Consider the following 23,996-nt stretch of genomic DNA (forward strand, 5'->3'; position numbering starts at 1 on the left):
TTCCAATTTTGTCTTCTCCTTGCTGCAAAGGCAGCCAAGTGCCACACTAGCACTCCAAAGAATCTGAAACGCAACAGGAAGGGGGCTGGGAATCAAGGGAAGGAAAGACTGAATAAAGCCAGAGTATCCAAATGGCTTCAACGGTCTAATTTAGCAAGACTCTCATGTACATATGGAGCCTAAAATCAAAATACAACTTTTTGCATCCAGTAAGGACTTGTTTGGTGCAAAAATATCAGGTGTAAACTCTGCCATGTGTATAGACAAATTTACCAGAAAGTGATTTTAATTTCCGAACACAATTTCAAGTCTGTTTTTTTCTTCTATTTTACAGGATTCAGATGACCAGCAGCTGGTGATGAGCGGTCCTCACGATCAGAATTAAAGCCTGCGTTTGGCATTAGTCAATTACCAAACACATTTCTATTTACACTTACTGTGAAAAAACAGCACCTACACTTTTCTGGGAATAAAATCTTGCTACAAACTAAAACCCAGAAGACCACCACTTTGTTTAAGATGCACTCTATAGAGGCCATGGAGTTACCAGCCTCAAAAGTGTTGGCTGTATCTGAGCAATACAGCCATGGGTGCCAAAAGGAAAATGGAGTCTCAACTAACCTACCCAGAAGCAGACACCTCTCTGAAAACGAGAAGATTTTCACTAGCCTGCTCTTCAGCTGCTTTTATTCTTCACAGACCTTATAGCCTCTAACACACAGGACTGCTAACTTGGCAAATATCCTAAACCTGCTAGTACTCCAGCTCTACACTTTCCTTTTGGCTCAGTTACAACTACAACTGGCAAGTATGAAACAGAACATGTGTTAAAACTGTATTTTTAAACTGAGGGGATTTTTTGCGAGTATACTTTCTTGTAAGAATTTCAGCAGCAGGAAACACAACCATCCCATCTGCTTTGCTTGCTTCCTCCAGCTTTTCTATCTTTCCCCAAACTTGACTGTGTTTTGCTTACATCTCACCTCACTGTACAAAGGGACATAGTAACAGTAGGAGCTTTAGCCAGAAATACAGGTAATATGAGAGCGTTCAAACAGTAACCAGTTTTCACTCGAGCCATTTTTATGAAAAGTGGATGATGATCAGCATACCCTTGCCATGTCATGTCCACATCCAGTTTTGTAGGTCTGACAGGAGCAGAAGCTACTTGCTTGTTCACATACTGTATTTTACCAAGCACATTAACATCGCCTTTCAACAGATGCAAAGCAGTTAACAGCTGCAATTTTCACCATGCTGTAAGTGAAACAAACGAGTTCAATTTGCTGCCGTTTCCTTCCCTCAAAACATTTAGTATCATATCAAATTGTGAGAACACTATACAAACCACACTGGCTGCAGTTACATTCCTCTGCGATGCGCTTTCTGGTGTTTACCAGGCATGGGGGCAGGAGGGAACGTGTCGGTCCAGGAAAGCATTAAGCTGCCTCCAAGAGCATCCCCATCACAAGGTATGCAGGCAAATCCAGGGCTGTTCACACAGCCATCAAGCACAACCAAGGAAGTCTGATGTGTAAGTAAGTATGCCTAGACAGACTGAAGTAATTTCCCTAACTCCTTTTCCCTTGCCCCCCCACACATGCCTGCTCACATTTACCTGTAATCTTACAGGTAAATGTAAGCAGGCATGTTCTTCTTTCTTCCCAATCACCCAAAATATTAAGGCTCACAGGGACCAGAAGATAAAGTCCAAGCATTTATTTCTGTAATTATTGTTAAATATTTTTATCACAAAATAAGTTCCACAGTTCATTAAACTCTTCTTTTACTGACAGACTATTCTCCTTCATGTTTTTCATAAAACAGAATGAAAATCTCTTCTTGTTTTGGTGTTCAAATGAACTACAATCCCAAAATGAATATAAAAAGACACTGTTCTTTAAACGTGCTCAAAAATCTTTTTGAAGTCAGTAACATAACAAGGTTAAAATAAGTAATGCAAAGAGCGCCAAGGTGAAATCATTACAAAAATGCAAGGCATTTTTAGACTTTAAAGAGCAGCATTCTAGAACTGAAAAATAAGTAATACACTTAAAAATTCTCACTTAAAATTCATATATTATATAGTTGGCTTGTTTTAAAGGAACATAACCCTCCCATAATTTTTTTTCATGCAATGTCGTTTATTTCAATAATTCATGCAATATAAACAAGATTTTACTTCAGCTGGCTGTTGTAACATAGCTTTGTACAGAAGTTTGATTTTTAAGTTAAGAGAAAGAGGGCAAGGAGAAAATCAGCTTGAAACAAAATGTATATTATGTGGGTAACATCATCCAACCCAATTAAACTGTTCCTGCTTAACACAGGAAAATTAGGTAAACAAACTGACTCCTAGCCAGCTTTAAAAGAACAAACAGCACAGAGCTATAACCAACAAAACATTATCAAATTCAGTAACGCAGAACCAAGTAACAATATTATTTGCTGGTAGTAAGGTGGAAAATGTGCAGTGGTTTGGGGTTTGTTTTATTTTTTAAACAGTGCATTGAAATCTCTGGAGCATGAGAGGTGTTACAGACATATAACACCAAGTTCAGTTCTAGCTGAGCACTTGGATAAAGAACTGAAGGCAAATCAAGAATATTTCCATCCCCACAATTCATTATCAAGTTATGTTACATATTTCTCACATATACCCCCACAAAATGTCTCCTGATAAAGCCGAATTAAATTCCTGCAAAACATTATCTTTTACTTCCAGCAAAACAGCTGGGCTGTCAGATGAACTTACTTATTTCAAGTACATTCACCTGTTTAAATACACACACACACTTCAGGGGTGTTGCATGTGAGGTTTGAAACAGGAACACAAGAACATAAACATAAATATATCAACCACCTCTAAGGACTTCAGACTGAGTTCAAGCATACAGGAAAACTACTTACGAAATTACGCAGGCTAGAGTAGAATACATTCTTTACTTTGCAAACATGCTTTTAAAAATAGCAGGATGCTGCATATGAAATTAAATATAGGTATTTGCACATAATAGGTTAAAAAAAAAAACCAAAAAAAAAACCCACCACACACACCCCTTCAGTCACCAGAAGTTTGTTTACCTGACAATCATGGTAGGAAGGAAGTGATATAATTGATATCACAAAATGAAGAATACCAAATGCTATATAATTGTGAATTATATGCTTTTAAAAACAGAGTCTTTAACTAAAATTTGAAAAATATTAATCATGTTATGTCTTCTAAAATGGCTGGGGTAGGAAGCACCAGTTAAAACAAACAAAGAAACAAAACACATTTCCTTTGGATGCAGAGAAAGGAAAGCATCCTTATTTAAAAACAACTATACAGCAGTTCTATAAAGTGCCTGTTTGAGGAAACACATCAATAGATGTTTTCCTTGTGCAAAACAGACATTTTTCAGCTCAAATCTTTGGAACAGATAGGCTACCCAGAGTTTGCATTCATGCATTACCATTATATCATGCAATGTCAGTAATTCAATAACACTTCTAATCTGCACTGCTGGATGCAAACTGTCTACCACCCCCAATTTGGCTTTCAAGGCTTGAGCTAAAAAAAAGTCATCAGGAAACTCTGGTTTTCAGATGTCATTTCTTAATTTTTCTTCTCACTCATTTGCCCATTGTGCGTGTTTATTTTGACTGTAAAAGTCCATTACTGAAGGCTATATGAAATACATTCTCTCCTAGGGAACAGCAAAACCACGCTTCATACCACTGTAAGACACTTGAAATTTTTAAAAGCAGCATTTAGGATCAATCTAAAGCCTGACAGATATGTCTCCACTTTGAAATGCAAGATGTAAGACCTCTTGAAATGGGTTTATTATTAGAGAGCGGATATTTGAAGTGTTTTGAAACTTAAAAAGAAATGTGCCTGGAAGTTAACAAAAGGAAGCTGAAGCAGCCCGAGTTACTGTCACTTTCAGTTTTGGGCTCAAGCCCACTTAGAGCCAAGCAGATGTTGCAAGACCAGAAACTGCAGAGACATGAGAAAAAGTTCATCAGCCTGAGCTGCTAGTACTGTAATCACTGCAATGCAGCAAAGCCACAACACTACTACAGCAATTAGTTCAGTTACAGGTAAGGCTCTAGCTGTGGCAGCAAGGAAAGCTAAAATGCATACATCATCCCCCTCAGTCTCACTGTAAACTGGCTACTAACTGCGTATCACTGATTTACTAACACTGGATTTAAGCCTTTCAGTGCCAAGATCCATCACAGTTTCCAGCTGGAGTGGCGAACGCTGCCAGAACAGAACGTACAGGTATTCCTTGGGAAACCACAGGGCTGCAGACTGAAATTTCCAATGAACAAACAAAAACAACCACCCCAGAACACCACCAGTCCTTCCCCTCAAATATGCCCTCCATCTCAGCCCACTACTATTTTGGCAATCCATCATTTCTTCTGTGTGTAAGAGGAGTTTTCACATCTCTGAGCACAAGAGGAGAAAATAGGTACAATGCTTATAAGAACAAGTATGAATTATATCCAGATCAAGATAACAGATTTAAGTGACAAATAAAATACATGTACATTCTAAAAAAAAATTATTTTTATATATATATAATTTGCCCATTCAAGAGAGAAGCCATGAAGTGTTTATTTGATCTGAACTGTCTCTTGTAGGAAAGGTATTCTGAATGTACCAGTGCACAGCTGGTCTGACCAGCCAGGAAGTTCATGCTGCAAAGGAGTCCTTCTTGGGTAAAACGTGTAATCAGGCTCATAGTTCAAGAGGCAACTCAATGATGCCATGTAGATATCCGCAAATCTAGAGAGACGTCTTAGGAAATAAGTTGGATTCTCATCAGTTCTAAATAAGCTTCCAAACTGTGCATTGAAGAAGTTCCTATTCATCTCCCTGTCCCCCAAAAAAAGAAAACAAAAGAGAATGAAGTGAACATACCTGCACACACTACCAGCTAGCATGCAGAACCTGAAGCATGCAGTTCCTATAACATTCCATGTATTATTCCCTTGCCATTGCACTTCAAAACACTTAAAATACACCACATAAATTTTTGCATGTCTTGCACATATGTAGCCCAGATCTAGCAGTAACAGTGGTGAACAGAAGAGTTCCACATTTCTCCCACTAAAACCAGTGATAAGCTGCTTCTGACTTCAGAAACATGACATCTCAAGCTTTCCTTTCTAGACACTGCAGAAGACTTTCGTCTTCATCTAAATCCTAATGGCATCCACTTATCCCAAAGATAAAAGACTTTAAAAAAAAAAAATACACAAAGATTTGGCTTAATGTACACAAAAAGCTCACACACATCTTGGAATTAACTTCTATTATTAGTCACCACCGAGTATCATTCCCATTTCATTTACTTCCATGTTTCTAGGGAAGCCTGATGGTATCATTGCTGGCCTGGCCAACTGTGCGCTTCACACACCCTGCATTTAGTGACTGCTCTTTCACAATAGTAGATTTTTAGGAGTTTTAGCCTCTATACCCATCTTTGTGATGCGTCCACTGCTAAATCCAGTCTACTGCAAAGCTTGGTTTCTGCATATTCTAAAATGTATTTATGTAATCTGAAGAAATCATCTAAAAACCAATTAAGTGACCTAAGCCTTGATACAGAAACACATTTTTAAATCATGCAGAAGTAAAGCTGTGGAATCAATAGCAACAGTGAAAGCTGAACACAGAGGGACAGGAGAAATGAGATGAGAAGGAAAAACTTATTTGATATGATGTTAGCCTTTCATGCAGAAAACTAACAGCTGTTCCAGAGAAGGGGAACAGGGAGAAGAGGTTCATATGCACAAAGGGTCAGAGGGGAAAAGAGCTGCAGAAGAGACAGGTAGAATATTGCTTTACACAGTTAATTTTACAAGGTCTGTAACTACCAGGGAATATAAATCATGGATGGAGAGAAATTCTGAAGAAACCTGTGGAAGACATCACATAGAACACTTGGATATCATGAAACTTCTTGTAAATTCTTCATCTCCTATGTCTTACCTCATTTCCTTTCTTTCCTTCTTCCATTCTTCTAAGATCATCTGTGAATCAGGATCACGGTGAACCTGGAATGTAAAGTATGGATAACAGCTTAACTAAGGATGCCTTTATAAATGAGCCTTTCCCTTAATAAACACTGGTCAGCTAACAGGACAAGAGCAATGCTTCAGAGAACAGTATACAGAAGTCATCCACATGCATTTTAAACAGCTGGAAGCAGGAACCAATCCAGGCTGACCCAGTGGAGGAAGGGGACAAGATTTTGAGAAAACTTGTTAACTAGCCATACAAATAATTGCATTCATTTACCTACAGTCAAACCTGTGAACTTTAATGACACAGAAAGCACTCGCAATGTCAATCTCTAGCATTTAGAAACTTGGCTGAATCCCTCCTGGTATACAGAGCTGATTACACACACAGAGAACAAACCTGCATGTGTTCCAGTAATCCTGTCAAGGTTTGCAGCCAGGTCATGGTTTGAATGTACTTCTCTGTGTTCATGATTTTAATCTCTGACCGTAACTCTGGAATAATTGCACCAGTACGCCAGCCATGCTTCAGGGTCAAATCCTATTTACCAAGAATTACAAAATGCAAGTTATTAGTCTTAAAAATAACTACTTAAAAGAACTGAAGAATCTGACCATTGTTTATTCCAATGGGGCACTGCTTTAACTGTTCTTACGTATAAGCAGAATTATTAAACAGTGGGACTTAACTATGCCAACAGGCAACAGAGTTTAGTTTCAGAATAAGCTTCAAATCCCACATTTTTAAAGAGAGAGAGAAAGAACACATAAGCACTTCCAAATAAACACTAATTAGGTTTAAAACAAATAGTAGGAAACTCCTCTTGTAGAGGAGACCTCTGCTGCCATCAGAAGTATCTGGAGGAAACCAAGCGTTGGGCTCATAGTATTTACCCATACACTCAGCCGACAGAACAGTCCTATCAGGACCCTCAGCTATTCAAGCTCCTCCTGACAAGTACAGGATGAGGTAGCTGCCACCTCTGCTCTCTCCTCCGTTGCACCAGAGAACAGAGCTGCTTCCTCCTTCCTTTGGCCCTCAGCCTTCTGAAGCACCCAAACTTGGTTTTCTTCTTAAAAGCAGACTGGGGCAGAAACGTTAATATCTGCTGCTGCTGAAACACATTACCACAGACTGGCAATGGAAGGCCACATTCAGGTGTTCGTAAGCAATTGACCATAGAACGGTTAGGTGGTGCTCGCTTACTCTAAAGTAACAGTTAACAGTACATTTTTTTTGTAAGTTAGTAAGAAAATGCCTGGACAGTGGGGGCTATAAACCATAGCAAGATCTCCGGGAAGAAAGTTAGTTTACCATTAGTGACAGGAAGATTGCCTCCTGCATTCAAAACAGAAGTTCCTTCAGCTCTTATTACACTTGGTAGTAAGTATCATCCAGATTAGTCATCCTGTATGTTTGGATATCTGTGTTTACTCCCTGTTACATCTGACACAATCAGTATCTGGATCAGGGATACAAACTCGCACATTCCTGAGCGCAGTTTGTAAACAAGTTAAATGCTGCAAGTCATGTGGAAAATATGGTCGGCCTTTTACAGCACCAGTTTTCTTCGCTGCAAGAGAAGCAATATAATTGAACTACCAACTCAAATTTCGTTGTATTCTGAAATCTCAAATGAAAGTGTGTTACACTGAATAACTGGGGAGGAAGAGAGAAAAACTAACAAAAAGCCTCGCCTTATCCCATTTTGTGAAAGTAAACTACTTACTGCCAAGTCACTGTAAATGTGATCACCAAAGTAGAGAACCCTTGAGCCCCTCCAGCCAGTAAGCTTCAGAAATTCATACAAGTTACCCTGTGGAAACAATGACACATATATTGTAGCGGCATGCAACTTGCACCTTCAGAGTCATGAAAGGCATTTAGTACACCCCTAAAAATATTTTAATGTCAAGAATATTGCCCACAGTTGTATATATATTATGAATCCCAAATTTTACAGGCAATTTCAGCAGTAGTATCAGTTCAAGAGGCAAGTAAACCGGAGACATACAACACCAACAGTGAATTTGTACCATTTTGTCATTTGTCATTAAAGTAACTCTCTTTGTAAAAAGAACATACCTACTTTTTAGAAGCCTTTATGGTATCTAAAGAAGCTTAGGATTCTGGGAAATGGTATTAAATTTGAACAGAAAGAGTTTATTGAAAGCATACCTGTTTGTAAATCTGACCTTTCTGCAGCTTGTGAATTTTGTCCCAAAGCAACACTCCCCTTTCATTCACCTTCCGAAACGGTCTAGAATAGAATTATATACAATTGTTACATTGCTGTAGAAATTCTTTCACTTTTTAGGAGGAGATGAAAATTTTAATACTGAAAAGGACTGAGGGCAAGATGCACCCTAAAGTTCTTTTTAAAATTAAATAAAAAATGGGGGGTGGGGGGGAGTGGAATCCCACCTCCCTCTATCTCACTTGTAAATCATAAGTACACAAAAAGAAATAGGTCTTTTTCAAGTATAAGAGCAGTGCATATACATGACAAATGTGTGTATTTAATTAAACAACTCCAAATATTCCTGTCCATCAGCCACTCTACCCTTTAAATAGCATATGTGACTAATAAAAAAAAAAAAAAAAAAAAATCAAAAAACACAGAAGTAATGAAAGATATTTCCAGGTAAGGGGCTGAAGCTGAAAAGCATCACACCAAAAATTCTCAGGTTTATTAGGAAAGGAACACACTTCAACTTACAAGCCAAGATATTCAAAACAGCTTTTGTGATCCTAACTCAATCCAGCAGACCTGTAATAGCTACTGAAACTTTCTTAGGTGAGAAATGGCAAATATTTGGACTTCAGAATTGGGCGTTGCTGCATTCCCTGATGACCTTAAAACAGGATTTCACCAAATACAATTTCATTTTACACTGCATCTGAATTAAAATATTTCATAACACACACTATAGCCTTATATGGAATAAGCTGCTAGAATCATTCTTTACTAAGTACCCACCTTCGTTTATCATTGAAGAAGTTTGGCTTCTCAGCCTGTACAATGACTACATCAAAGAGATCCCTCCAGTCCTTGCCGACTATGAACTTCATGCCTTTGTCCCTAAAAAGGCCAGAACAGTGAAGCATAATAAGAAGTGCTGTATCCTTTAAAAATGTATAGCTGAAAAGTAAACAACTGTTCACTTACACAAAGCTGCTGGGACTGTTTGTGATGAGAAACATCTTCTTGCCATGATCAGCCAGCTTTGCTAACACCGCACGAGTTTGTTCAGCATAGCAGATATATTTCTCTGTGAGGATTGGGGAAAACAGTATTAATCAAAAGAGGTTTCCATGAGAATTTTTTCCGCATTCAACCAAGGATTCAGAACATGAGGTTATACTTGGCAAAGGCACCTCAGACAAGTGGAAATAACTCTTTGATGCTTTTTAATTTAGAATTTGTAATCTTAAATAAGGAAGCCAGAAAGATTATTATTATACTATCAGTGAAAAGACCTTTGATAGATGATCTCAGTAGTACTTACCAATATCTGCTTCAATTGCTCTGTACATTATTCCTTTGATGTGGACATCCCTGATTGAATCCTGTTAGGAAAGCAACAGAGCACTGAAAAACTAAAAAATCTTTTCAAGTATAAAGACCATGCTCACTGCACTGCAGTAGTAATTTTTTGTTTAAAACAATTCTTTTCTCTGAATTACACTTTCAACTTTCCAGAAATGCCACACAAAGTTCATTATACATACATGTCACCACTAGAAAAAGAGCAAGCCTGTCCTCCAAGAAACTAACTTCATACTTTTGGGAAGTACAAAACCCTATAGCACAGGAGCTGGTTTACATAACTGTGAAAGGGCGCTCAAAAAGGGTGAAGTGGGGTGAAAGCCCTCTGCAGAAGCAGAGTCCTCACAGATTTCCAATGACCTTTGGAGCAGAACACATTCCTTTCCTCTTGAAAAAAAAAAAAAAAAAAAGCTTCAAGTCAGATTTTAGATTATGATCACTCTCAAATGCCTTGGTTATTTAAAAAAGAAAATTATGAACAAACGAAAGAACCTAAATGCTTAAGCAAAGTACTCTGTAAGGTGCTCTGAAGGCATTTGGTATCTCTCTTGAGCCAGCTCTGCACCAGCTTTGTTTAGGACAACAGTCCTACCATTTTGGTACTTAACATGGGATATGTCCTAAAAAAAAAAAAAAAAAAAAATGTCACTATAGGACTTCCGAGCAGTACAGAATTTTCTACAAACACTTCAGCAGAAAACACAAGAACTAGCCTTCTGACTCTATGTAGCCGTAGGCAGAAGGGAAAATTACTCGTTCAGGTGCACCACATATGCTGAACAACAACACAAGTTTAATACGTGTCAGCAATGGCCAGGAAAGGTTTTGGATGGAAAGCCTGTGAAGACGAATACCATCAATGTGGGCATGACCTCTACTATATTTAAATAACCATGACAATACTATGTCCTCTGCAGATTATATCCTGAGGAGTCAAGAGGGTTAAATTATACTAGTCATTATTACTAGATTGTTTTGGAGGATGAAGAGAGGAAAACAGGCAAAATAGATATGCCAAAAGCAAGAGACAGCAAATGATCGTATGCTAGCAAAGACAGAGAGGCAGTACAACTGAAAGCTCCAAACTGGAATTCCCTATAGCCTCTAGCAGAAAAGTATATATTTAATAACAATCAAAAGAAGCTTTATCAACATTCAAGAGCTTCTTCACTTTCCTCCTATCTATCCCTCACACCTACAAAAAGAACAACAGCCCTATATCGTCAGATTTAAAACAACTTTCTAATTATTCTACATTTCCAAGGTCTACCTTCATTTTACTTGTTTTTATGGTTATATGGCAATAATTACTCCATACAAAACCTGAAGTTCAGGTATTTTGCTGGAGCTGACACAGCAGGCTGAAGCTTCCTGAAGTTCCCAGACAGAAGACATACAAACGTAGAGATTTACCTAAATCTTCAAAGCTAGTACCTTGACATCTTTGTACAGATGAACAGGCTCATAGTCTATGTTGTTTTTCAGAAAATATTCATTCACACAAGAAAGGAGTGTCATTTCTGGTAAGGAAAATATATCCATGAATTGCTTCATTGTATTTCCTTGTGAGCTCTACATGAGTGGGAAGAAAATAAGAAAGAAAAAAAAAGGTCAGGCATTTCTCAGATTATAACACTTTCTTTCATTCAGTATGAACACTTCAGCTTAGTTGCAGATATTCAGCTTTTGCCATCACTGTTCACACTGCTTTAGACTCTTTTTGAGCTAACAGACTTTCAATAAAATAACTCCAACAAAAATGTTGGATTTTAAGAATTAATTATGACTCATTACTCTTAAGAGCAGTATTTTAATTCACAAACACCTAATAGACAGCACTCAGCTGTAAGTCAAGAGAAGGACTTAGAGGCCTTCACTGGAAGTCTGTAATTCTGTAATTAGGAGGCATTGAGTACTGTGATGGGGGTGAAGGTTTTATTTAAACAACCCAGAACAAATAACAAGTGGAATACTGATTAGGACTGCAAAACAATTAAGCTCCTTGAAAACAGATAATAAAAAGTTGTAAGAATTTACTAATGGAGTAACAGAGGAAAAGATTTCTAGTCTGCAGAAGCTGTAATTATAGTTTCCACAAAAGTAGAGAATGTCATTATATGACAACAAATACAAACCAAATACTTCAAGAAGAAGAGAAGTAAAGCAACCAGCTCAAGACAGCATGCTGCTCACAATCACAGAAACACAGAATAGTTGAGGTTGCAAGGGACCTCTGGAGGTCATCTTGTCCAACCCCCCCCGCTCAAGCTTGGCCACTTAAAGCCAGTTGCCCAGGACCTTGTCTAGATGGCTTCTGAATCTCCAAGGATGGAGACTCCACCACCTCCCTGGGCATCCAAACTGTGCCAGTGCCTGGTCACCCTCACAGTAAAAGGAAGCATTTCCTGACGTTCAGAGAAAACCTCCTGTTTCAGTTTGCACCCATGGCCTCTTGTCCTGTCACTGACTTTTCCAAGATCAAAGAAAGTACAGGCCTACAGAGACTAAGGCACCTCACAGTGAATGCTAGGGCAATATTTGGAACTGCTGCAGAGACCAGATTTGAGAATTCCAAGTTCAGCTCTTTAAAATAAGAACAAGTGCGAAAAGAACAAAATGCTCCACAGCACACAGAAAGGCCTTTCATGTCAACACGGACTTAACTTCTGTAAGTAAAAGAGGTAAAATAGACTTGGTCTTACTAAAAAGACAGCACCATTCTTCATTTGGGAAAAAGGAAGGAATCTGCCAGCAAGAAGACCAACTTTCCCCACAAAACAAAATCCTAAACTTAAAAGATTTATCTTTTATCATTCATCTTTTTTCAAGTCTTCTACCCCTCTGCCAGCCTGTACGCAAGTGTTGCCTCCATATATTTACTTGCTACTACCTCAGCTAAGCCATTAGACCACTGGGAAGTAGTACGTCGGCCAGGGTAAGGCACCAGATACGGTTCATTTCCCAGCCTTTAATCAGACTTGCTGTGCAACACTGAGCAAGTCACTTGATTTTTCTATTTTCTGTTTCTCTCTGTATGACTGGGCAAGGGAACAGTGAAAGAAGAAACTAAAGCAAGCAGGAGAAAGACAAGATATTTGTCACTTTAGAGAGCAAACTTCACATCTAGCACCACAAGTGAATGATGTATTGAGAAAATACTACTGCTAGTAAGAATAAGAACAAAATGCAAACACCCTACCCCAACACCCACCCCACCCCCCCAGAAAAATACCATTTTTAAACAGCAGTTTGTATGGTTTTACCTTTCCATAGAAGTCACTCATTTGTTCTAAAGGGACATGGGAACCATCATACATTGCAATGACTTCTTCATCTGGGACAACACTAAGGCCTCTGGAAAACCACATCAGCTTTAGTTCAAATGTCAAATTAGAATTTTCAAGTAATTATTGAATGAAAGTCTGATAGATTAACACTTATATCTGAAGCTTATTAAAATACTGATGTCACAGGAACACTTTAGCCTGTAAGTTAAAATAGCATCTTTTCCTACAGATCAAGTAATACTTTAACAGGCTGACGCACACAGAACACATTCCAATTTTAAGTCCTTTTTACTTTCTTACGGGAAAAGAGGTAATTAGTCTCCATTGAAACTATGCCTCAAGGGTTTGTAAGAAGCAGTTAGAGCTTCCAGTTTCTTAACTCAAAGTAATATCTTACCCTGCCTTTGTTTCATACAGCACTGATGATGTGATAGTGTTTAAACCAGATTATTCTGCAGCATGACCTTGAAGATTCAAGTGAAAGAAAAACATATACAACCTTTAACTAAATAAGAACTTCTCTTAAACTGTATCAACAGTTCAGTCTCCCAAAATTTCAGATTACTTGAAGGATCTGTTGACAAGTAATTAAAATATTGAAATGTAACAACAAATGGGGAAGAAGGAGACGTTAACTCTCCAGTTTCTTTAACAACTGTGAAAGAGATTAAAAGCTTTGTTTTGGTTTGGTTTTGAATGTTTGCAGTATCAAGCATCTTGCACTAAATTATCTAAAAAACCCCAAGCATCCTCACCAGGACACAGAAGTGTTGAGATTTTGCTTAAGATTAAAGAACACAAATGAAAACCTTTCATCTGGTCCCTTTTTTCCAAGCCTATTTATGGTGCTTTACAGCCTTATAAGACTGTTATTTCAGCGCCTCCCTTTCTTTATCTTATCCAGAAGTGTTGCGAGGCATTAAAAAAAATAATTGATTAATTAATAAGCCAAACACTTTCAGTGTTTATCATCCACACCAGGCTTTCCGGTAGAAGGACATGACACATGAGTTTCCTCAGGGCTGCTACGGTAGCAGAGTCCCACATTAACTATATCCTTTACTACAGTTCTCAATGGTACATCAACCTGTACATAGCCTTATGCTATTACTGGTAGAACTCTGGCATTCGAGTTAGTATTGTGCACAAACAGGGCAGGTAATACTTCGGTTTTGTAACAGAGAGAGTTCAGTGTCACCCACTCCACAACAGTAAACACAAAGAAATGCAACCAAAATGTTAAACATCTACCAAGTAATACGATCAGAACCGAGACCTAGCCTGCAGAGGGCTACGCCAAGTGGTATTTGAACACTGCTGAAGAAAATGCTTTTGGATCAGGAGCTACTTAAGCACAAATCAAGAGAGAACAGACATACGTGAAATCCAGAGAGGAGAGATGACTGTGTAGGCAAAGCTGTAGATCAGTTTTACCAAGAGACTCATAGTCTTGACACAGTTCACAGTCCAGCTGTGTTACTACAAAGTCTATTTTATCCCACTGGCAGCACGGACAGCCAGCACAGAGCATCACAGTTCACCTACAGCAATGCTCCTACTGCTGCCCTTGGAGACATGCATTGTCAGAGGGACACCAGAATGGCTTAAACCTCTCACTGCAAATGAGGCTGCACGCTTAGGCCAGTCCTGCTACCTTCAGCTCTACAACTGACCTACACACATGCAGAATGCAGAGAAGTTTAAAATTAAGAACACAGATATGTAGCAACTGACGGCAAAGCTCAGTGTTGGTACAGACGAGAAAGGTAATGGTACTTTCAACAAAATTAAGAGAAAGTATTGAGTGAAAAGGTAGCTTTGACTCTCACCCTCACACACACTCAAAACTACCAAGATGTGTGGCCTAGCAATCTGTCCAGAATTACACTGGGTGACCAGAGAACACCACCAGCTCTTCAACAAATCTCAACACCTCTCTAGAGTTTCCTTGTCTGGTCATCATGTTCTGCCCTCACCCATCCCCATATGGGTGTCTGGAGAAACAGCATGCAGATGCCATGACTTCCAGACACCATCAACACATGCCATCCTTTTGTCCTTTCTATCGGCATTTCTTCTGGTGCTCTCACACACACATTTCCATTCATACCAATCTTACTATTTCTATTATATACCTCTACTGATAACTGTAGCTTTGATTACTTCACCTAACCTTTAATGTAGCAAACTAGTGTTGTTTGCAGTAAAAAATGTAAAACATGACAGCCTTTTTTAATGGATCTTACAATCAGTACACTGAGTCCTCTGACTCCCTCTGAGCCCTGCATAAACAATTCCTTTGAAAAAAAAAAAAGGAACAGGTTTTGTCAGTTGAAACACATAATAATTATTCTACATCAGCATGTATAAAACACAAAAGTAAATGGCATAAAGCCTCATCCAGACTCTGATGACACATACAGAGCACACCGTTTCGGCAGCTTTAGACAGCCACTATGGTGGCAGTATGAGCCTAATGCTGGACCATACCATCTTGTTTCCTCTTTCATTTTCCTTCCCTTCCTCTCCCCTCTCCCAGGGGGCATTTCAAACTAACTCATAAAAGAGCAAGTCAACCACTACGGCTGAATCTTCTTCTTACTTGCCCAACTGGCAAACAGAAAGAGATAACGAGCACATGATCATCATTTCATACTACCACATACAGTCCCACATAGTAAATCACTTGTCTAAAAACGAGGTTGTGTTGTCTTTTGGCCCCAAATGAAAACTTTTTGTCCAATGACATTAAAAAAGGTGCTCAGGCTTCTTTAAATTAAAATCTGGTACCAAGTGTGGTGCTCATGTCAGTCAATTGAGTACTGCTTTGTATCGGCAAACTGAGCCATACTAAAAACTCTCCTGTCAAAGATCACATACAGTAAGTCTGTATCGCGTAACAAAACACAGCACAGAGACTGGCAATTTTACATCAATTCAGTAAACTCAAAAGCGTCAGGCTGTGCAGACACAAAGCAGTTGTGCTGCATTCTGCAAGTTTGATGTGTTTGATGCACCCAAACTTAAAAGCGCTTTGCCAACACAGCAAGACCTCTCAACTGTCTACAACCATACCACAGTCATGCTAACAGGCACTCTGTGACAATTATTTACATAGAAAGCAACAGCGGAGAAGTCATCAGCGTATTTTTAGATGTCTTTCGGCACAATTTAACAGCCGGAAACAAAGTGAGTCAGCACTATGTGACTAACCAGTTTGCCAACTTCCCCAGCTCTGAACTGGGGAATCAGCTGTACTGTATCAGTCAGTAAATGTGTGCATGTCTGCGTACACACAGGTGCAAAGAAAACCCCCTTCCAATAGGACTGCAATGTTCATTCATGTCTGTGCTTGTCAGGGTACTGTTCCTGATACAAACCTAACGTGCACTAGTAAATGCAACTAAGAGATTCAAAGAACAAAAGTATACATTTTCATTATAAATACGAAATAAATTTTACCCACCTGTAAACTGTTCCCAGCTGAATATAATGAAAAGCATCAATCTTCATTAATAATGCCTTGCAGGGGAGAAAAAAAATATCAGGTTTTATCACATCAACTATCTGATAAATTTTATCTACAACCTTTCTATCTCTACAATGCCTAAGCATCTTCACTTCAACTTCCTTCATCAGTTCCAGAATACTTTTATCAATGGCTTTTACCTAGGCCTTGCCAAATCACCAAGGAAGCTCAGGTGTGGACAATGTTAAGTCACACAAGAAATAACTTTTCCTATTAGCACATACCTGCTTAGGTTTCTTCTGTTGCACTCCTTAGCTGCCTTCCCACACCCACCATACAAACAAAATGCCCAAAGCATTAGCTATTTAAAAAAAAAAAAAAAAAGAAATCCAGCTTGCTACGAAAAACATGCAACAAAATCCCAACACATCAATGCAGACTGAAAACCTGGAAGACTTAAAAACCCCATTTAATTTCTTTGGCTCGGTTCTCAGCACCACATAACTTAGCACAAATTTATTTATACATACCCGGTGCACATCATAATGAAGTCCTCTGATTGCAAAATTGGGATCATAATCATATTTTCTTATTTCTGCAGGATACTAAGAAAAAAAAAAAAGAGCAATGACTTGATTTTAAATCCATAACAAAAAAGCTGTTTCTGCAGAATTTTAAAAGCCTAAGTTTTCTATACTTCCCATTTTCACTAGCAGGAACATATGTACAGCGCAAGACAAGTCAAATATTTTCCCAAAATCCAAGGTTTTAAGCCTAAGTCAAGCACAGTTGGACATCCAGGTGTGATGATCAACTTTGAACATTAGCCTCTTGTCAAAAGGTTATTTTCATTTATGCACCTTTGAAAACTAAATTTTACTAACTTCCTAAATTTTAATAGCTGAATTACCTTGCATTGTGAAGTCTCTCCATGAAATAGACTATACCAACATAGTTTTCAATTCAACCTTTCAGCTAGAAACCCAAGAATATGCCCTAAATTACACAGATACCTCAACTTTACTGCTCACTTCTATTGAAAGAAAAAGCAATACATCATCACCAACAGGAGGGGAAAAAAAAATCTTTGGCATTTTCAAGAAATAAAAGCACAGCTATCTGTTTGGCTTCCTTGGTGCGGATCATACTCCTTAGATTGCCAAGTCTGGAATGTACACCCCAGAGATGTTTAAAGATACAGTGGACTGCAAATAAACACAGATGGAGAGGTAAGAAGAGAATTCACAATGGCTAATGTTACCTGGAGAAGCCAGGCTCCCCTAATAGGGGCTTTCCCCAAGGCACAGTGCATCACAAAGACCAGATCCTGAAAGCAAGTCAGGCATTAAACGCCATCAGGGTGGGTCACTTCAGGAGAACACCACAGTGACCCAACTATATTTACCCTGGACAGCAGCTGTTAACCCTCCTTGTTTAGAGACCACATGACTTGCATGTCAGTGTTGTACTCTTTCCTCAGGTTCCTTATAGGTAGCACAGGTATTCGAGTTTTCTAACATTTTTCAGTACAAGCCCATTGTCAGTCGACTGTAATTTCGCCCTGCTTTAAGCACAGGTTAGCCATGAAAAAAAAATACACATTAACTACATGCCTTGGGCTAAGGGTTTTGTTCATTTGTTTTCGAAAGCTGAGATGATTCAGTCATTTCTGACAAAGCCTAAGAAAACCATCATTTATTTGATTAAGCACCTGAAAAGTAATCCTTCATTTCCCTCCCACAGGCTACGGCAGTCTTAGAACTTGACAAATGCATCTCAGGCACATTCTCCACCTCTCCCTGCAACAGGCTCCATACATATACGGCTAATTTACAAGCTTTCAGGGAGAAAAAGTAGAATACACAGCTTCAACAGAGGCTCTAGATACTTTTACAAAAAATAAATCACAATTTCTCCACAGTTTTTATCTATGCTGAAGAGGGCTTGCCATGCAACTGTTGATGGTGCTTGTGCCGAGCACAGGCATCTACAGTTAAACAGTTCTTTCTCCTAATTTTTTGAACTAACATCTCTACTACCAATTCTAGAAAACATGGCAGAGGCTACTGATTTGAGTAACAGCACAAAAAGCCTACAGACAGATTGGGAAGATGTGTAGATTTGGCCAGGGAACATGAAGCAAAAGCAACAGCGGAAAACATCATGGGAGGATATAGAATGTGATCAGCTGAAAACAATGTAGCTCACATGCCCCAAAGCAGCCACATCAAACACGAACAAGAAAATTTATTTCTGACTTTTTCATTTTTGCATGCTTGACTTTCCTACTTTAATTTATTCTACTAAAAGGCTGTCTTTTTGCACACATGCCAGTTCATATGAGAAACAGACTGAGCCTACCTTGGCACACAAACCAGAGCTTCCTTACAAGCCAAACAAAAAAAAAAAAAACAAAAAAAAAACCCACAAAACAAAAAAAAAACCACCACACAAACACATTTGCATTGTTTGCTTACCCCACTTTTGGTAGGGATACATATATCTGGACTGAAACAGCAGTCCAGATAAGGTGGCACAAGGCCCATAAATCAGGACAGAAATAAACCCAAGAGTAAGAATTTACATTCAACACCTGCTGTTGCCTCCAAGATCAGCATTAAATTGATGTTTATTCTCTTGGACACACTTCAAAATTCCTTGCTTCCTACACTGCATTTTGCAAATTTCTGATGAATTACCTTACACTGCCATGACCAAAACTGGCCATCTTTTAGGTTAACTGTGACAATCATAATGCCTAGAAGGTTTTCGTAATGTTAAAGACAAGAAAAACATTAACAGTATAAGGAGCTAGAGAGACAACTGTTGTCCCTCAATACATTTCACAAGGGGATGATATATTTCAATAAGCTGTCTCAAAGTAATTTCAGCTTCATTTATTAACAGTCAAAAGATCTGTCAAGACAAACTGGAAAGTTATTACTACCTGAATTCATTCAAACAGTAAAGGAGCACTGTGAATTTTTGTCTACAAGAATTAAACTTGACTGCTACAGTAACATTGTTTTTTGCAAGAACTACCTAGCTTTAATAAAGTGTATTTACCCATCCTACAGAAATTGCTACCAAGACACGCCAGTATCTTAGGGGGATCAAGTTGTGTATGCTTCAGGCGCCCGTGAAGTTTTGTTCTTCCAGGGATATTTATAGATGTTTATATATAGCTCTTAACCTTTAGATTCAAACACTAAAGTAGAGTAACACCACCCATTCAGATTTAGGTTTTATAAAACACAACAGCAGTTTTATTAAGTTACTCTGTGGACTTTTTGTCTTTTCCTGCAACTCCTACAGTTCAATAAACTTTGTCTCTTTCAGTCCATGTTTTCTTCAATCTTTTTCCCTGCAATACCTTCAGCTTCCCAAGTCACCCATCTCCCCCCCCTACTTCCTGACACAGTAACTTCTCCCATCCCCAAACTGCACAACCAGCTCCAAGCTGCTTGGATGTCAACTGGTCACCAGCGCAAACAGGCTGCCTAGCAAGGCAACTGGGCAGTGCTCCCTCTCAGCGGACACTTACTTGTGTCAGTGACAGCATTACTGCACATGCTGCCCCTTCAGCTAACTCCACTGAAATGCCAGGTAAATACAGAACACCTCACAAGCACACAGTGCAATCACAGACCTCCTAAGAAGTCAGGCTAAAAATATTTCATAGGCAAATTCCTCACTGCAGTCACAGCAATAATGTGCAAAAAAAGTAACGATAACTTTTAAGCTTCCTACATATTAGGGTGACTCCAATAATTGACAGAAAAAAAAATAAAAGAAACACACCACTACCAAATTAAACTCTATTCCATAAACTACCAAAATAAACTCTATTCCATAACCATTGTCACATTCTGCTCTGCTCAAAACTACAGCCGAGAACAAAGCAGGACTTCTGTGGCTCATAAATAGCTGTTGCAAAAGGGAGCCAAGCTAGGACGAAGGCATGAGATGAGTTATGTCCCTCTCAGTCAGAAATTACTATAATCTTTATTCCTAAGTTTATTTTTATTCCATTAATTTTACTTACCCGATGCTCATTAATAAGAAGATCTCGAGCAGCATTGAAGATCAGTGTGTGCAGATGTTTAGAATAAAAGACCAATGTGTAGTCATAATCAAAACCATAAATTTCAATGTCTGACAGGCTCATTTCATTATTTGAAAAAATAGCATCCGGATTCAGCATGTTACTCATAATTGTAGGAACCAACTCTGGGAACAGGGGAGAGAAGAAAAAAAAAATTATACCAGTCTTGTAGTTTTATTTAAATAAATACATAGAAAACCATTACCAATCTCTAAATATAGATAAATGAAGATGGAAAATATCAAACTAATTCACACTAACCAGCTTATCCTTAACAATACAATGCTATTGAAAATGCTGTCCCTAACTTGTCTTGGTGACCCATAGTTTTTATTTGAAGCACGCTTTTTTCTGTACAGTTCAAGCAGGAGAACAGATACATACCAGCATCTTGCTCATCAGAGAACCCCAGACTCTACATGCATAATTTTTTTGCTAATTCCATTAACACATGTATCACTGCTTTTGAAAGTGAACTTTGGAGTTGGAGGAGGATATTATCACTATTATTCTAGGAGCCTTGTCTTCTCCTCCCATTATTTGTTCCAGCTTCTGCCCCAGAAGCAGAACCCAACACTCTCTGAATTTGACATTGCTTTAATTTCTTTTGCTTCACCATTTCAAGGTTACCACATTACTCAATTTCAACTCAAGTAAACTTTATGTGATTGCCATACTTCCCAAACAACAGTTACAAACACATTGCTATGCTTATTAAACTTCTAGCAAATCTGGAAGCCAAAAATATTCTGATTATTCTCTACATACATGCACCTAGCGTGTGTAAATCACTTCCATTTTTAAGGCTATGTTCCTCAATATTATTATTTTTTTAAAGTATACTGAGAAGTTCAGACCACTTACATAGTGCCATACCATAGTAAGTAACTTTAGAATCAACACAACTCTGGTATTAAGCATGTTTGTGTTTCTTGTTTACAAAACTCAAACGAGCAACATTAGAAGGCTAAATGTTACCCTCCTGGAAGCATAATAATGATCATGTTTTCATTTCTTCCCTTCCCATATACTATCTTTATAATCCAGCCTTCCCTACTAGTGGAAAAAGGGGGAGCCTTCACCTTAAATCTGTGCATGGAAGGATGAGTTTAAAGGGAATACGCTTTGGTTACTTTCTACATGTAAGTGCAGAAGCAATTGGTCAAACCTATCTCAAAACCTTCAGGTCTAACATCTCAAACAAGAAACCATCTCAACAAGGCACATAGGCATGGGGACTCCAGATTTGTTTGAGAGACAGTGCTCCATTTGAAAACCCTGGCCAACTTGCAGAAAGGGAAATAACATTTCTTTTCTAAGAGCACTGCCTTGGACTGCCACACAGTTAATGGGCAGATACAGTAAGAAACTTATACAGATACCCAGTAATAGGCAGCAATCTGAAACTATTCAATTTTATCAGATGCAGATACCTAAGTCTTTTAAGAGAAAGAACAGCAATTTCACTAGCTTAATTCCAAGCTTCAATTAAAGACCAGCATCTCTCTCACCAAAAAAGATGCCAGAAGTTGCCCATGCTTAAACTGACATGAAAAGCTGTATCTTTCATTTCAGTCAATTTAACAAAGTAAGCCTGAATGAAAACATTAGCTCCTACTATCTCCAGTTACTGCTTACAGTAATACAGGAGACAAAAGTTATGCTCAGTTGAGGTAACAAAATAATCAGATGCAACCTGACACACTGCTATTAAAGCAGATACTCTTACTCTATAAAAAAAGCTACAAATCATTTAATTAACGAAGTCATAACCATAGTTTTGAGTGAACTTCCAAAAATCACATTACAACAGCCATTTTTGTTGTATAGTTAAAAGTATTTTCTCAAATGTCAATTCTGCAGCCTGGTGAGTCAACATTTGTTTTAAAAATAAAATATATTTATAGATCTATATATAGATATAAAGATATTTCATATTAAAAAAAAAACCTTGACTAGCGCCTGTCTGAAAACAGACAGTATGAAGGCTTTGTAGCTATTAGACATTCTGGCTGGCAGACAGCATCCCAAGTCCTATAAACCTTGGGTCAAAAATCAGGACAGCTTTGTCACCTTAACACTGTAACCAAGTGAAATGTCACATACTTGAAGCCATTGGGTGACTTAGGCTGTAATAAATCTGAATTATTCTAGAAGCACTTGCCTCATCTTTTGCCAACACACACCCACCAACTGACTTGTTTTCTCTTAACATTATTATACTTTCTAATCTCAGCTCTGAAGTATTACTTGGGTGTGGTTTAGAATAAGGAAAAGTTAATTGCAAAAACGGAAAAAAAAAAAAAAAAGACTTTTACTATCTTCTTCCTATTCCTTATCCCATCCTCCAAAGTCCATAGCATTCTTCCAAAATCTCTAACACTGCTTCTTTATTTCACTTGTGAAATGCTGCCACTATTTTATGTTTGCAAATGCTGTGTCTGCACTTGAGCGCGAAGCCCCAGACCGTGCTCAAGGCTCTTTCCTTAGGGGCAAAACATGCAAGACTAAAACATGATTATCCACTGCCACTGCCGGACAAGCTCTCCCCTTTCCCACTCGATGCTGTGGAGCACACGCCGCCTCTTTCTCTTTTGGCTCTCTACAAAGATCACATATTCAAGCTCCCTGGTGATGCTCTTCCCACCAGGGCAAGGGCAGAAGCAAGCAAGCTTTGAGCAAGCACTGGCGGCAACTGTGCCCAGCTGGGCCGGGGGACTGGGCCTTCCCGAGTCTACGCACATCTTGCGCTGGCCTCAATGCCTCACATGGGCAAAACGAAAAAAAAGTCACCCAAAACTTTGGTGTGTTAACTTTCTGGAAGAGGAGCACACCGCAGAAAGCCCCTCAGACAGACGACCGACTTCCCGATTTCTTTTTTACTGCTTTTCTCCACACGCGACCCCCCGACAGCAGCCCCCGGCCCAGGCTGCGCGGCAGGCCAGGCTGACCCTCCCTCGGGGCGCCCCCAAGGGCCGCGGGCGGGCGGGCTCGCCCCTTCCCCAGGCCGGGGCCAGGCGGCGGCAGGTGTCCGGCGGGTGTCCGGCCCTCAGGACCTACCGAGGTGCCGGGTCTTACCCGCGCTCCCGGCCTGACACTGGCAGCGCACTGGCGACCGCACAAGGGCCACCACGCTGACACCTGACGGCGGCGGGACGGGCCCACGGCTGCTCCCCACGGCGACCCGCGAAGGGCGGGGGGAAGCGCGCAGCGGCTGGCGCGACCCCCCGAGCCCTTCACGCTGCCGCAGCGGCGCCCCCCGGGCCGGCCGTGCCTCCCCCCGAGCCGCCCCGGCGCGCCCCGAGGCCGGCTGCGCTCCGGCCGGCAGCGGCAGGGCTGGCGCGGCGGGGGAGCCGTGCGGCTGCCGCCCGCGGGCCCCGCGCCCCGGCCCGCCGCTCACCCTTGGTGACTCTCTTGGCCTCCCTGTAGCGCGACCATAGGTAGCTCTTCATGTCGGGCGGCGGCTGCTGCTGCGGCGCCACAGTGCAGTAGGGAGCGGCCCCCGCAGCGGGCAGAGCCCGGCACCGCCGCCCGCTCGCCCGCCCCGCCGCCAGCAGGGA

The 23,996-nt window shown here is 39.8% G+C and overlaps 2 protein-coding genes across 3 annotated transcripts in view; one reads left to right on the top strand and one right to left on the bottom strand.

The window, feature by feature from the left end:
• Positions 1-1,795, top strand: part of STAB2 (stabilin 2) — an 89,591-nt gene extending 87,796 nt beyond the window's left edge. For both annotated transcript variants that reach the window (XM_040596802.1, XM_040596803.1), the window contains one exon: positions 335-1,795. In XM_040596802.1, coding sequence (XP_040452736.1) covers positions 335-385 — 51 coding nt within the window. In that variant the 3' untranslated portion in view covers positions 386-1,795. The remainder of the gene's footprint in view (positions 1-334) is intronic.
• NT5DC3 (5'-nucleotidase domain containing 3) lies at positions 1,705-23,996 on the bottom strand. Its single transcript, XM_040596804.1, has 14 exons — positions 23,837-23,996; positions 20,377-20,561; positions 16,862-16,936; positions 16,329-16,384; positions 12,839-12,929; positions 11,010-11,147; positions 9,535-9,595; positions 9,195-9,297; positions 9,006-9,107; positions 8,204-8,285; positions 7,755-7,841; positions 6,425-6,565; positions 5,993-6,057; positions 1,705-4,873 (listed from the first exon to the last, which is right to left on the bottom strand). Exons 1-14 carry the CDS (start codon positions 23,886-23,888, stop codon positions 4,612-4,614), a joined length of 1,500 nt encoding a protein of 499 aa, XP_040452738.1. The 5' UTR covers positions 23,889-23,996; the 3' UTR covers positions 1,705-4,611.

The sequence above is a fragment of the Falco naumanni genome, chromosome 5, assembly GCF_017639655.2.
Source record: "Falco naumanni isolate bFalNau1 chromosome 5, bFalNau1.pat, whole genome shotgun sequence".
Lineage (NCBI taxonomy): Eukaryota > Metazoa > Chordata > Aves > Falconiformes > Falconidae > Falco > Falco naumanni.

Bases quoted from the DNA above. Each gene is read 5' to 3' on its own strand.
- NT5DC3 (XM_040596804.1), bottom strand. From the start codon at position 23,888: ATGAAGAGCTACCTATGGTCGCGCTACAGGGAGGCCAAGAGAGTCACC. The intron at 16,385-16,861 runs GTATGTATAAAT...CTCCCCTGCAAG, and splicing joins TTCATTATGATGTGCACCGG to GCATTATTAATGAAGATTGA. The intron at 6,566-7,754 runs GTAAGTAGTTTA...CTTGGTAAATAG, and splicing joins ACATTTACAGTGACTTGGCA to GATTTGACCCTGAAGCATGG.